General features: G+C 50.9%; 1 protein-coding gene across 1 annotated transcript in view; it reads right to left on the bottom strand.

The window, feature by feature from the left end:
• Positions 1 to 304: 304 nt before the first annotated feature.
• The window catches only part of TDRKH (tudor and KH domain containing), a gene marked incomplete at its 3' end in the record, with an annotated part of 31391 nt that continues 17609 nt past the window's right edge, over positions 305 to 14086 (bottom strand). The window contains exons 7-14 of the mRNA XM_082275789.1: positions 12546 to 12709; positions 12300 to 12472; positions 8058 to 8122; positions 7826 to 7974; positions 7206 to 7310; positions 7047 to 7128; positions 1654 to 2115; positions 305 to 348 (exon numbers count right to left, since the gene is read on the bottom strand). Of these exons, the coding sequence (XP_082131915.1) occupies positions 305 to 348; positions 1654 to 2115; positions 7047 to 7128; positions 7206 to 7310; positions 7826 to 7974; positions 8058 to 8122; positions 12300 to 12472; positions 12546 to 12709 (1244 nt within the window). The remainder of the gene's footprint in view (positions 349 to 1653; positions 2116 to 7046; positions 7129 to 7205; positions 7311 to 7825; positions 7975 to 8057; positions 8123 to 12299; positions 12473 to 12545; positions 12710 to 14086) is intronic.

A 14086-nucleotide genomic window follows, 5' to 3' on the forward strand; every position in this document is an offset into this window, starting at 1 on the left:
TTAAAATTAGTTTGTTCATTTCAGCCTTTTTTCTGATTCGTTCACATCCGTTACAAGTCATGAAACCCAACCAACCCATCCTCCCAACCTGCATGGACGCCAACGTCCTTCTGTACGCCATTCACCGTCCAGCCCTGGAAATCGCTGCGAGCAACCAAGACAAACGGCCCAATAAGGAGCGCACACAGCCGGCCGTCTGATCTTAAATTAACAGCATAACGTTTAATAACAGAAATCTATAAATACAAATGTAAACATTGGGAACTGGAACGTGCAAGTGTGCAAAAACTGGCCTCCGTTCATTCTACTCCACCACGATGACGTCATCAGCAGAGGAATTCAAGACCTCTGAAAAGTGAGAGAGAAAAACAAAATTACAAAAATTAGCCCCAAAAAACTGCTGTGCCCATTATGAGGGTTTCCTCCATCCCTGTGCTGAGTTCCCGGGTCTGTACCCCCGCTGTGCCCATTATGAGGGGTTCCCACCATCCCTGTGCTGGGTTCCCGGGTCTGTACACCCGCTGTGCCCATTATGAGGGGTTCCCCCATCCCTGTGCTGAGTTCCCGGGTCTGTAGACCCACTGTGCCCATTATGAGGGGTTCCCACCATCCCTGTGCTGAGTTCCCGGGTCTGTAGACCTGCTGTGCCCATTATGAGGGGTTCCCACCATCCGTGTGCTGAGTTCCCGGGTCTGTACACCCGCTGTGCCCATTATGAGGGGTTCCCACCATCCGTGTGCTGAGTTCCCGGGTCTGTACACCCGCTGTGCCCATTATGAGGGGTTCCCACCATCCCTGTGCTGAGTTCCCGGGTCTGCACACCTGCTGTGCCCATTATGAGGGGTTCCCACCATCCCTGTGCTGAGTTCCCGGGTCTGTACCCCCGCTGTGCCCATTATGAGGGGTTCCCACCATCCCTGTGCTGAGTTCCTGGGTCTGTACACCCACTGTGCCCATTATGAGGGGTTCCCACCCTCCCTGTGCTGAGTTCCCGGGTCTGTACACCCGCTGTGCCCATTATGAGGGGTTCCCACCCTCCCTGTGCTGAGTTCCCGGGTCTGTACGCCCGCTGTGCCCATTATGAGGGGTTCCCACCCTCCCTGTGCTGAGTTCCCGGGTCTGTACCCCCGCTGTGCCCATTATGAGGGGTTCCCACCATCCCTGTGCTGAGTTCCTGGGTCTGTACACCCACTGTGCCCATTATGAGGGGTTCCCACCATCCCTGTGCTGAGTTCCGGGGTCTGTACACCTGCTGTGCCCATTATGAGGGGTTCCCAACATCCCTGTGCTGAGTTCCTGGGTCTGTACACCTGCTGTGCCCATTATGAGGGGTTCCCACCATCCCTGTGCTGAGTTCCCTGGTCTGTACACCCGCTGTGCCCATTATGAGGGGTTCCCACCATCCCTGTGCTGAGTTCCTGGGTCTGTACACCCGCTGTGCCCATTATGAGGGGTTCCCACCATCCCTGTGCAGAGTTTGGGTGGATTGACCCTTAAAATAAGAGTGAAGAAAGCACAGGAGGTGAAAACTGATAGAGAATTTATAGTCATAGCTTCCAGGTGTCCACCAAGAGCTGAAAAAGGAGAGCAAGAAGGAGAAGTTGTGATCCAATCACCAGGTGATAAGTAAAGCGGTGACATCGCGTTGTTTACCAGAGTTGGCGGAAGCCGGTTTCGCCCCGTCCTGTAACGCTCCGCTCTCCTCCTCGCTGTCGGAGCTGATAGTAATGACCTCCCGGGATGAAGTCAAGTCGGAGCTGGAGGACCCGTCTGTGGCGTAGTAGAAGCAGCCCCGGGGGGAGTAGATGCTGCTGTCCTCCATGGAAGACACGAGGCTGGTGACTTCGGAGGCCGTGCAGGTGGAGCAGTCGGTGGAGGTCGTGAGGGAGGAGAAGGAGGAGTCCACCGAGGCTGAATGGCAGGAGGGGACGGGTGATTGGCCGGAGGTGGAGGCGTCGGCGGACTGGTCACTGCCGTTCAGGCGGATTCTGGACATGCTCTGCTGTAAGCTCTCCGTCTTGGAGCTTTCCAGGGGAGGCGGTGTAGACAGGGCGCCCGCCGGCTGCAGCTCCGGGCTGCGATTAACATCCCCACGCGTGACTTCGATGGACTCATCTGACGGGTAGGTACATCAGTTACATCCAAATTCTCATCCCCCACTGACCACCCGAGTGAGGGGGGTTTGCTACCTTCAAAAATGTGGCCGGTGCTCAACCAAAAACAGACACAACCCGGGGAGATGCAATGGCAGGTCCTTCACCCCCAACTTCTGGCCAGGACATGTGAAAGTGGGGTGACCTGACTGATTGGGGGACGGCATGGCACACAAGCAGGCGCATAATAAGGACCCCCACCACATGCACAATGAGAAGGATCCCACCACACTTCCGATTCATTTGCATGGCACCCGAGTGGGCACAGTGATAAGAACCCGAGTGGGCACAGTGATAAGAACCCGAGTGGGCACAGTGATAAGAACCCGAGTGGGCACAGTGATAAGAACCCGAGTGGGCACAGTGATAACCCAAGGCACCCGAGTGGGCACAGTGATAAGAACCCGAGTGGGCACAGTGATAAGAACCCAAGGCATCCGAGTGAGCACAGTGATAAGAACCCAAGGCACCCGAGTGGGCACAGTGATAAGAACCCAAGGCACCCGAGTGGGCACAGGGATAAGAACCCAAGGCACCCGAGTGGGCACAGTGATAAGAACCCAAGGCACCCGAGTGGGAAAAGTGATAAGAACCCAAGGCACCCGAGTGGGCACAGTGATAAGAACCTGAGTGGGCACAGTGATAAGAACCCAAGGCACCCGAGTGGGCACAGTGATAAGAACCCAAGGCACCCGAGTGATCACTGTGCCCACTTGGGTTCTTATCACTGTGCCCACTCGGGTGCCTTGGGTTCTTATCACTGTGCCCACTCGGGTGCCTTGGGTTCTTATCACTGTGCCCACTCGGGTTCTTATCACTGTGCCAAGAACCCAAGGCACCCGAGTGGGCACAGTGATAAGAACCCAAGGCACCCGAGTGGGCACAGTGATAAGAACCCAAGGCACCCGAGTGGGCACAGGGATAAGAACCCAAGGCACCCGAGTGGGCACAGTGATAAGAACCCAAGGCACCCGAGTGGGAAAAGTGATAAGAACCCAAGGCACCCGAGTGGGCACAGTGATAAGAACCTGAGTGGGCACAGTGATAAGAACCCAAGGCACCCGAGTGGGCACAGTGATAAGAACCCAAGGCACCCGAGTGATCACTGTGCCCACTTGGGTTCTTATCACTGTGCCCACTCGGGTGCCTTGGGTTCTTATCACTGTGCCCACTCGGGTGCCTTGGGTTCTTATCACTGTGCCCACTCGGGTGCCTTGGGTTCTTATCACTGTGCCCACTCGGGTTCTTATCACTGTGCCAAGAACCCAAGGCACCCGAGTGGGCACAGTGATAAGAACCCGAGTGGGCACAGTGATAAGAACCCGAGTGGGCACAGTGATAAGAACCCGAGTGGGCACAGTGATAAGAACCCGAGTGGGCACAGTGATAAGAACCCGAGTGGGCACAGTGATAAGAACCCGAGTGGGCACAGTGATAAGAACCCGAGTGGGCACAGTGATAAGAACCCGAGTGGGCACAGTGATAAGAACCCGAGTGGGCACAGTGATAAGAACCCAAGGCATCCGAGTGGGCACAGTGATAAGAACCCAAGGCACCCGAGTGGGCACAGGGATAAGAACCCAAGGCACCGAGTGGGCACAGGGATAAGAACCCAAGGCACCCGAGTGGGCACAGTGATAAGAACCCAAGGCACCCGAGTGGGAAAAGTGATAAGAACCCAAGGCACCCGAGTGGGCACAGTGATAAGAACCTGAGTGGGCACAGTGATAAGAACCCAAGGCACCCGAGTGGGCACAGTGATAAGAACCCAAGGCACCCGAGTGATCACTGTGCCCACTTGGGTTCTTATCACTTTGCCCACTCGGGTGCCTTGGGTTCTTATCACTGTGCCCACTCGGGTGCCTTGGGTTCTTATCACTGTGCCCACTCGGGTTCTTATCACTGTGCCAAGAACCCAAGGCACCCGAGTGGGCACAGTGATAAGAACCCGAGTGGGCACAGTGATAAGAACCCAAGGCACCCGAGTGGGCACAGTGATAAGAACCCAAGGCACCCGAGTGGGCACAGTGATAAGAACCCGAGTGGGCACAGTGATAAGAACCCGAGTGGGCACAGTGATAAGAACCCAAGGCACCCGAGTGGGCACAGTGATAAGAACCCAAGGCACCCGAGTGGGCACAGTGATAAGAACCCAAGGCACCCGAGTGGGCACAGTGATAAGAACCCAAGGCACCCGAGTGGGCACAGTGATAAGAACCCAAGGCACCCGAGTGGGCACAGTGATGAGAACCCAAGGCACCCGAGTGGGCACAGTGATAAGAACCCAAGGCACCCGAGTGGGCACAGTGATAAGAACCCAAGGCACCCGAGTGGGCACAGTGATAAGAACCCAAGGCACCCGAGTGATCACTGTGCCCACTTGGGTTCTTATCACTGTGCCCACTCGGGTGCCTTGGGTTCTTATCACTGTGCCCACTCGGGTGCCTTGGGTTCTTATCACTGTGCCCACTCGGGTTCTTATCACTGTGCCAAGAACCCAAGGCACCCGAGTGGGCACAGTGATAAGAACCTGAGTGGGCACAGTGATAAGAACCTGAGTGGGCACAGTGATAAGAACCCAAGGCACCCGAGTGGGCACAGTGATAAGAACCCAAGGCACCCGAGTGGGCACAGTGATAAGAACCTGAGTGGGCTCAGTGATAAGAACCCAAGGCACCCGAGTGGGCACAGTGATAAGAACCCAAGGCACCCGAGTGATAACTGTGCCCACTTGGGTTCTTATCACTGCGCCCACTCGGGTGCCTTGGGTTCTTATCACTGTGCCCACTCGGGTGCCTTGGGTTCTTATCACTGTGCAAAGAAACCAAGGCACCCGAGTGGGCACAGTGATAAGAACCTGAGTGGGCACAGTGATAAGAACCCAAGGCACCCGAGTGGGCACAGTGATAAGAACCCAAGGCACCCGAGTGGGCACAGTGATAAGAACCCAAGGCACCCGAGTGGGAACAGTGATAAGAACCCAAGGCACCCGAGTGGGCACAGTGATAAGAACCCAAGGCACCCGAGTGGGCACAGTGATAAGAACCCAAGGCACCCGAGTGGGCACAGTGATAAGAACCCAAGGCATCCGAGTGGGCACAGTGATAAGAACCCAAGGCATCCGAGTGGGCACAGTGATAAGAACCCAAGGCACCCGAGTGGGCACAGTGATAAGAACCCAAGGCACCCGAGTGGGCACAGTGATAAGAACCCAAGGCACCCGAGTGGGCACAGTGATAAGAACCCAAGGCACCCGAGTGGGCACAGTGATAAGAACCCAAGGCACGCATCCCAAGTGGGCACAAAAAGGACCCTGGCCACACTGCTCATTCCAAGCACAGCATGGCCCACTGTACCCTAAGCACCACACCTGAGCGGGTACAATGATAAGTGCTTTACACTTGCTTTGACTTTAACACATTAAAGCGCCTCCTGCTTCAACATGTGTTTTTGACACTTCTAAAGCTTTTTTTTTAAGCATGGAAAATGCCCCGTGTGTTGATTTTTTGTTTGTAAAGTGGGCCAATAGAACCCCAGCTCATTAGTACCCCGACTCAGCAGATCCCCATCTCTGCTGATCCCCCACTCCATAGTAACCCCCAGCTCTGTTAATCCCCCTGCTCCATAGTAACCCCCAGCTCTGCGAATCCCCCTGCTCCATAGTAACCCCCAGCTCTGCTAATCCCCCAATCCATAGTAACCCCCAGCTCTGCTAATCCCCCGATCCATAGTAACCCCCAGCTCTGCTGATCCCCCTGCTCCATAGTAACCCCCAGCTCCGCTGATCCCCCGATCCATAGTAACCCTCAGCTCTGTTAATCCCCCTGCTCCATAGTAACCCCCAGCTCTGCTAATCCCCCTGCTCCATAGTAAACCCCAGCTCTGCTAATCCCCCGACCCATAGTAACCCTCAGCTCTGTTAATCCCCCTGCTCCATAGTAACCCCCAGCTCTGCGAATCCCCCTGCTCCATAGTAACCCCCAGCTCTGCTAATCCCCTGATCCCATAGTAACCCTCAGCTCTGCTGATCATCCTGTCACCTTCCACTGCATTTGCTCCCACACTGCTCACCACGTGTGACATCTGCTAGTTTTTCCTGCTCTGCTGAATCTCCTCTCTCTCTGGTCCCCTTCTCAGCTCCCACTGTATTGTTCCCATGCTGATTACCACACGTGACATTTGCTACCTTCTCCTGTTCCATTCCTCCAGCTCCACCGATCCCCCACTCAGTAGAAACCCCCAGCTCCGCCGATCCCCCACTTAGTAGAAACCCCCAGCTCCGCCGATCTCCCACTCAGTAGAAACCCCCCAGCTCTGCCAATCCATGTTTGCTGATCCTCCCTAACAATGTTAAGGACCCAGCCCCAATATGTGCTCTAAGCATGGCACTCTAGTGGGCACAATAATAAGGATCCCAGCCACAATGTGTGCCCCAAGCATAGCACTCCAACGGGCACAATGTTAAGGATCCCAGCCCCAATGCATGCTCTAAGCACCACACTCGCACAAGCATAATAAGGACCCTAGATAAACTGCGCATGCACACCTTTAGCATGCCACTCAGGCACATTGATAGGCATCTCAGCCACAAGGCATGGCACTCTTTAGCCCTAAGCACCGCCCCCAAGCAGTCACAATATTAAGGACCCCAGCCACAATGCATGCCATAAGTGGCCATTATGATAAGGACCCTTGTAAACAATGGCAAAGACCCAGAAGCGCACAGCTGGGTGGCTCCATTGAGACCCTTGCAAGGCAACGTAGCCACCATTGGAGGATTTTAAAACATTTTACAGGTTTGCTTTTTCTTTGGGAAGGGGGGGGGGGGGGGGGGTGATTCATGCATTCATACAGAGATGGTGACTATTACCCCAGGTGCTGAATACCGCTTACCAGACTCCAGCCGGTGTTCCTCCTCCTGTAGTTTGGTGAAGCTGGTGGGTTCTGGCTTCTCAGACATGCTGGTCACTTCCGCCTGTTGGGGGGACATGCAATGAGTCTACAGGGTGACACGAGCTTTTGTGAGAATTCACAGCAGAGGATGCTCCTTACCAAAAGCCGGGATACCAGTGTCTCATCATCGTCAGACTTCGTAGGACTTGTCCGGTGCTCCACTGCAAGTCCCAGACGGATGAGTTCCTGGCCGATATCCAGCATCTGCAATAAGGAGAGAGTCAAGGCCTGAGACGGGGCCACACAGGAAGTGCCGGAGGACCCAGCCCAACTGTCCCTGACCAAGCCCAACTGTCCCTGACCAAGCCCAACTGTCCCTGACCAAGCCCAACTGTCCCTGACCAAGCCCAACTGTCCCTGACCAAGCCCAACTGTCCCTGACCAAGCCCAACTGTCCCTGACCAAGCCCAACTGTCCCTGAACCAGCCCAACTGTCCCTGACCAAGCCCAACTGTCCCTGACCAAGCCCAACTGTCCCTGACCAAGCCCAACTGTCCCTGACCCCGCCCAACTGTCCCTGACCCCGCCCAACTGTCCCTGACCCCCCCCTCTCATTCTTTGGATTTCAGTTTTGACAATCATGGAGGCTCAGCGTCACATGTGGGCGGTACCTATGCAAATACAGCCTCTGCCCAGGAATGCCCACTCCTCCAGACTGACACCTGCCCATCAAGGCATTTTGATATTAGCAAGATTAAACAAAGGGCATCTCGACTCACCGGGTCCCTGGAGGAGTCGTATAGCTGGATCTGAAAGTTAGAGACCCCGGGGGATGGGAAACTGGCTATCTTGGCCAACAAGGGTCTCCATTTAGCACAGTATGTCAAGGTATCAAACATGTCCAGCGCCTCAGATGACCACTTTCCACCTGCCACAAAGCACAGACATTGAAATAAGCTGACATATTGGATAGGACAACCTTGTGGATACAGATCAGTGTCTGTGACTCACCTTTCGGAGCGACAAACGCGAGGCCACATTCCACCGCCTGGAACGGCAAACTGAGAAAGTCACTCCTGAAAGGAAAACACAAATCAAACATTTTTCAGGAGGAGAAAACAAGACTCATTCACATGGGTATCGAGGTCTGGACATCATAATTGCAAGACAAGATCACCAAAAGAAAGCCTTGGTTGTGCTAGGAAAACAGCGTATGTATTACTGTATCTTAAGTAATGGCAACGGTTTTGGCTCTGCATTCCTTCACACCAATCTGGTTGAACCGGGAAAGTTTCCCACATTTTGTGCCCATTAGTGAGGTAAGCTACCGAGGTTTGAGGAGAAGACCTGGCTTATGAGCCACACGTTGGGCAACAAAAAAGGCTTAGCTCACAAGCGCTGTTCCAATTTAGGTCGATGGTGTTCAGAAGGCTGGAGGTCAGGTGCAGGACATTTGAGTTCCTCCACACCAAACTGGTCAAACCATGTCCTTATGGATCTGGCTCCACTCTAATGGGAACAAATTGTGGGAAACATTCCCAGAAGTAAAAGGTAGGTACCAACGTTGAATGAGAAGACCTCGCTCGTGTGCCAAACATTGGGCACCAACAAAAGCTTGGCTCACAATCACTGTTCTGATTTATCCCAATGGTGTTCAGCAGGCTTGAGGTCAGGGCTCCGTGCATGACATTTGAGTTCCTCCACACCAAACTGGTCAAGCCTGGTCTATGGAACTAGCTCTGCTGGGAGGGTTACTACAAAATGTTGGCATAGGTCTGTGAGAAGTGGTGTCCAATCAGGCAAAATAACATGAGGTCAGGTACTGATGTTTGATAAGACCCGGTTTATGTGCCACATATTGGGCACTAAAAAATACCTGGATCACAAATTGCGTTCCAATTCATCCCAAAGGTGTTCAGTAGGGTTGAGGTCAGGGATCTTGGGCTCTGAATTCCTCCACACCGAACTGGTCAAACTAGGAAAGTTTTCCACAATTTGCACCCATTACAGCTCCCAATGTTGGGTGAGAGGCTTACGTGCCACACGTTGGGCACCAAAAAAGACCTGGCTCACAATCAACAGTTCCACTTCATCTCAAGGGTGTTTAGGAGAGTTGAGTTCAGGGCTCTGAGTTCCTCCACACCAAACTGGTCAAACCTGGAAAGTTACCCACAATTTTTGCCCATTAGTAAGGGCAGATACCAATGTTGGATACGAAGACCTGGTTTGTGTGCCACACATTGGGCACCAAAAACGACCTGGCATTTAATTCATCCCAAAGGTGTTTAAGTAGGGTTGAGGCAGAACATTTGAGTTCCTCCACACCAAACTGGTCAAACCATGTCCTTATGGATCTGGCTCCACTCTATTAGGAACAAATTGTGGGAAACATTCCCAGAAGGGCAGGTACCAACTTTGAATGAGAAACTTTGAATGCCAAACATCGGGCACCAACAAAAGCTTGGCTCACAATCGCTGTTCCGATTCATCCCAATGGTGTTCAGCAGGGTTGAGGTCAGGACTCTGTGCAGGACACTTGAGTTTCTCCACATCAAACTGGTCAAGCCTTGTCTATGGAACTAGCTCTGCTGGGAAGGGTTCCCACAAAATGTTGGCTATGTCTGTAGAAAGTCGTGCCCATTCAGTTAAAAGAATGTGAGGTCGGGTACGGATGTTGAGTGAGAAGACCTGGTTTGTGTGCCACACACATTGGGCACCAAAAAAGACCTGACTCACAATTGGCTTTTTAATTCAGTGAGGGCAGGTACCAACTTTAAATGAGAAGACCTCGCTTGTGTGCCAAACATTGGGCACCAACAAAAGCTTGGCTCACAATCGCTGTTCTGATTCATCCCAATGGTGTTCAGTAGGGTTGAGGTCAGGGCTCTTGGCTCGGAGTTCCTCAACAACAAACTGGTGAAACCGGGAAAACAAATTGTGCCCATTAGTAAGGGCAGGTACTGATGCTGGATGAGGAGACCTGGCTTATGTGCCACATGTTGGGAACCAAAAAAGACCTGGCTCACAATCGTTCAAACTCATCCCAAAGGTGTTTAGTAGGGTTGAGGTCAGGGCTTTGCGAGTTCCTCCACACCAAAACAGAATGTTTCCTCACAGTTTCTGCCCTTTCGTGAGGGCAGGTACCAATGTTGGATGAGAAGACCAAGCTTGTGTACCACACATTGGGCACCAAAAAAGACCTGGTTCACAACTGGCGTTTCATTTCATCCCAAATGTGTTCAAGTAGGGTTGAGATTCTGGGATCTTAGGCTCTGAGTTCCTCCACACCGAAATGTTTACCACAATCTGTGCCCATTAGTGGGGGCAGGTCCCGATGTTCAAAGAGAAGACCTGGCTTCTGTGCCACACGTTGGGCACCAAAAAAGGCTTGGCTTACAATCACTGATCCAATTCATGCCAAACTAGTCAAACCATGTCTTTATAGAGCGGCCTTTGTTGACAGAGGCACAGTCATGATGGAACAGAAAAGGGTCTTCAACAAACTGTTACCACAAGCTTGGGAGAGCACAATTGTCTACAATGTCTTTGTATGATTGAGTATTAACAGTAGCCTTCACTGGAGACACCTGAACTCCATCTTTTGGAAGGGGTCCACATACATAGTTACATATAGTTACATAGTAGGTGAGGTTGAATAAAGACAATAGTCCATCCAGTTCAACCTGTGTAGGTGTGTGTGGCTGTAATCATCTCACATACCCCTGAATGTTCTGATCCTTGAGATGTAAGTCTAAGAGCCACCATACTTCCCGCAGAAACCACCTCTTGTGGTAGAGAATTCCACAATCTTGTAGCCCTAACAGTAAAGAACCCTCCTCATTGCCTGAGGTTAAAACGCTTCTCCTCTAATCGCATTGTATGTCCTCGAGTCCTCATGCAATTCCTTCGAATGAACAGCTTTTTTTCTATGCCGAGATCACCATTGAGATATTTATAAACTGCTATCATGTCCCCCCCTCAGACGTCTCTTCTCCAGGGAGAATAAATCGAGCGATTGCATCCGCTCTTCATAGTTAAGGTCCTCCAACCCCCTAATCAGTTTTGTTGCCCTTCTCTGGACTCTCTCCAGCTCCAACACATCCCTCCTGAGGACTGGTGACCAGAACTGGATAGAATACTCCAGATGCGGTCGGACCAGAGTTTTATAAAGTGGAAGGATTATAGTTTTATCTCTGGAATACATCCCTTTCTTTATGCATGCTAATAATCTGTTGGCTTTGGCAGCAGCCGCTTGACATTGCATGCTGTTGCCTAATCTATCATCAACCAAGACTCCCAGATCCTTCTCCATTTTTGATTCCCCCAAGGGCTCCCCCCCTAAAGTGTATTGTGCTTTTATGTTTCTAGTCCCCAAGTGCAAAACCTTACACTTCTCCACGTTAAACCTCATTTGCCATGTCGTTGTCCACTCCGTAATTTTGTTCAGGTCATTCTGTAGGATATCTGCCTCATGCTGTGCAGTTATTGCCCTGCCCAATTTTGTGTCATCTGCAAAAACTGATAACGAACTCCTGATCCCGTCCTCAATGCTGTTTATGAATAAATTGAACAAGGTTGGTCCCAGGACTGAGCCTTGGGGCACCCAGCTTACCACCTCAGACCAGTCTGAGTATGCACTGTTTATTACCACCCTTTGGACACGCCCTTTTAGCCAGTTTCGTATCCAAGAGCAAACCCTGCTGTCGATACCTGCAGACCTTATTTTATAAATTAAGCGCTTGTGGGGAACTGTATCAAACGCTAACAGATTGGTTTGACAAGAACGCCCATTTGTAAACCTGTGCTGGTTACTGCTGATGATGTTGTTGTCTTTAGCATACTCTATGATATAGTCCCTTATCATCCCCTCCAGAAGTTTACATACTATCGATGTCAGACTGACAGGCCTATAATTTCCCGGGATATGCCTCTGACCCTTTTTGAATATCGGAATCACGTTAGCCTTCCTCCAATCCCCTGGTACATCTCCTGTCCTAATACCCTTGCCTATATAATGTAAAAACCATGTGATTTTAATTTAGCATTACCTCAATATAAGTCACTGGTAACCCACATCTAGAATATAGAGGGGGCAGGGGGGTGGGGCACTATGCATGCCAAGAAGAGAAGCATCTTAGAGAACGTAGATGCAGCAACTGAATTCATAAAGGGAATAAAGGATTCACTTGCTGGGATTTCAGCCCAGAATGAACACCTGAAGTGTGGGCTAAGTAATGCCCAGCTTGCACTCACCTGAGTGGGAAGATGTGCCCTTTGGGGCATTCCCAGTTGTCACCATAGTCCCCATAATACAAATCAACTGTGCCGTTCTCCAGAAATCCCAGGACCTCCGCCCTGTACCAGAAACTGTCACCCTGGAACGGAGCCGCCACAATATCCCCGATCTGGATCTCCGGCATCTCTCCCTGAGGAAAAACAAACAACAGCGATAACGCCACGCCTGCTGCAAAGTGCAGGTGTCAAAGCGCATGTACTCACCTGCTTCTGTCTCAAGTAAAAGTCACTCATCTCTGTGGTCAGTTTGTCGAGCTGCAAGGACCGGGAGCCATGGATCTGGATCCAGAAATGTTCGGGGTTCTCCGAGGCGGAAACGCAGACCTCGACGTACTCACCGGCACGGAAGTTAAAGTCTGGGCTGGGAACTGGAAAGGGGGGGAAAGACAAACGGATCAATTCAAGATCTAATACAAAGGGGATCGCAGATCAATTGCATACGATTCATGCTCCCCTCTGATTCTGGTTTCATTTTATCACTCCTCTTTGCCATCACCAGAGCTAAGCAGTATTTTTCTAATACTTTTTTTTTTTTTTTTTTTAGGAAAAAAAAAACAAAAAAACCTTTTTCATGAATTTAAAAAACACTAAAGTTATCCCCATTTTTTGTATAATGTTAACCACTGGAGGATTTTGCTGTCTTACGTCCAGGCCACTTTTTGCGATTCGGCACGGTGCGACTTTAACTGACAATTGCGTGGTCGTGCGACGCCGTACCCAAATGAAATTTACGTCCTTTTTTTCCCACAAACAGAGCTTTCTTTTGGTGGTATTTGATCACCTGTGCGATTTTTACTTTTTGCGCTTTAAACAAAAAAAGAGCGTTTATTTTGCAAAAATAACAATATTTTTCACATTTTTTTTTATATGAAATTTCCCAAAAAAAAAAAAAAAGTAAAAATCTAAATTTAACATTTTTGGCCAATTTGTTTTCTGCTACATATGTTTGGTAAAAAAAAAATCGCAAAAAGCGTATTTTGATTGGTTTGCGCAAAAGTTATCTCGTTTACTAACAAAGGGAAAGATTTTTGTCATTTTTGTTGTTTTTTTTTTTAACGCGTAATGGCGGCGATCTGCGATTTTTTTTGCGGTACTGCGACATTACGGTGGACAGATGGGACCCTTGACTGACATTTTTGACACTTTTGGGGTTACCAGTGACATTTCTACAGTAATCAGTGCTATACATATGCACTGTTACTGTAAAATTACACTGGCAGTGAAGGGGTTAACTTTATTTGAGAGGGAGGGGCTGTGTGTGTCCCTAGGGGCGTGATTCTAACTGTGATTGGCTGTGACTTGAGCTGTAGGAACACTGATCAACGGTCCTACATAGTAGAACCGTATGATCACTGTTTCTACACAGGGGAGAATGACAGGCGGCTTGTTTACACTAGCCGCCTGCCTTTCTCCCTCTCCCCCGACGTTCGCTGAGTGACCGGCGGGATGTCCGCCGGTCACACGCGCAGGGGGGGGGGGGTCCGTGACCACGCGGGGGCGCATGCTCGCTCCCCAGAGCCTCCCAGGCTAGTGATGTACCGATACGTCACTCTGCCTGTGAGGGGCTGACCGCCGCAGTATATGTACTTGCGGCGGTCGGCAAGCGGTTAAAATTGCGCACACTCATGGAATAACGCCAAACTTCTGTACTAGAAAATCTCCATAGGCAACGCTTTAAATTTTTCTTTTTTTTACAGGTTTCCAGTTTAGAGTTACAGAGGAGATCTAGCGCTAGAATTATTGCT

Source organism: Pelophylax lessonae, assembly GCF_965119305.1.
Source record: "Pelophylax lessonae genome assembly, chromosome: 13".
Classification (NCBI taxonomy): domain Eukaryota; kingdom Metazoa; phylum Chordata; class Amphibia; order Anura; family Ranidae; genus Pelophylax; species Pelophylax lessonae.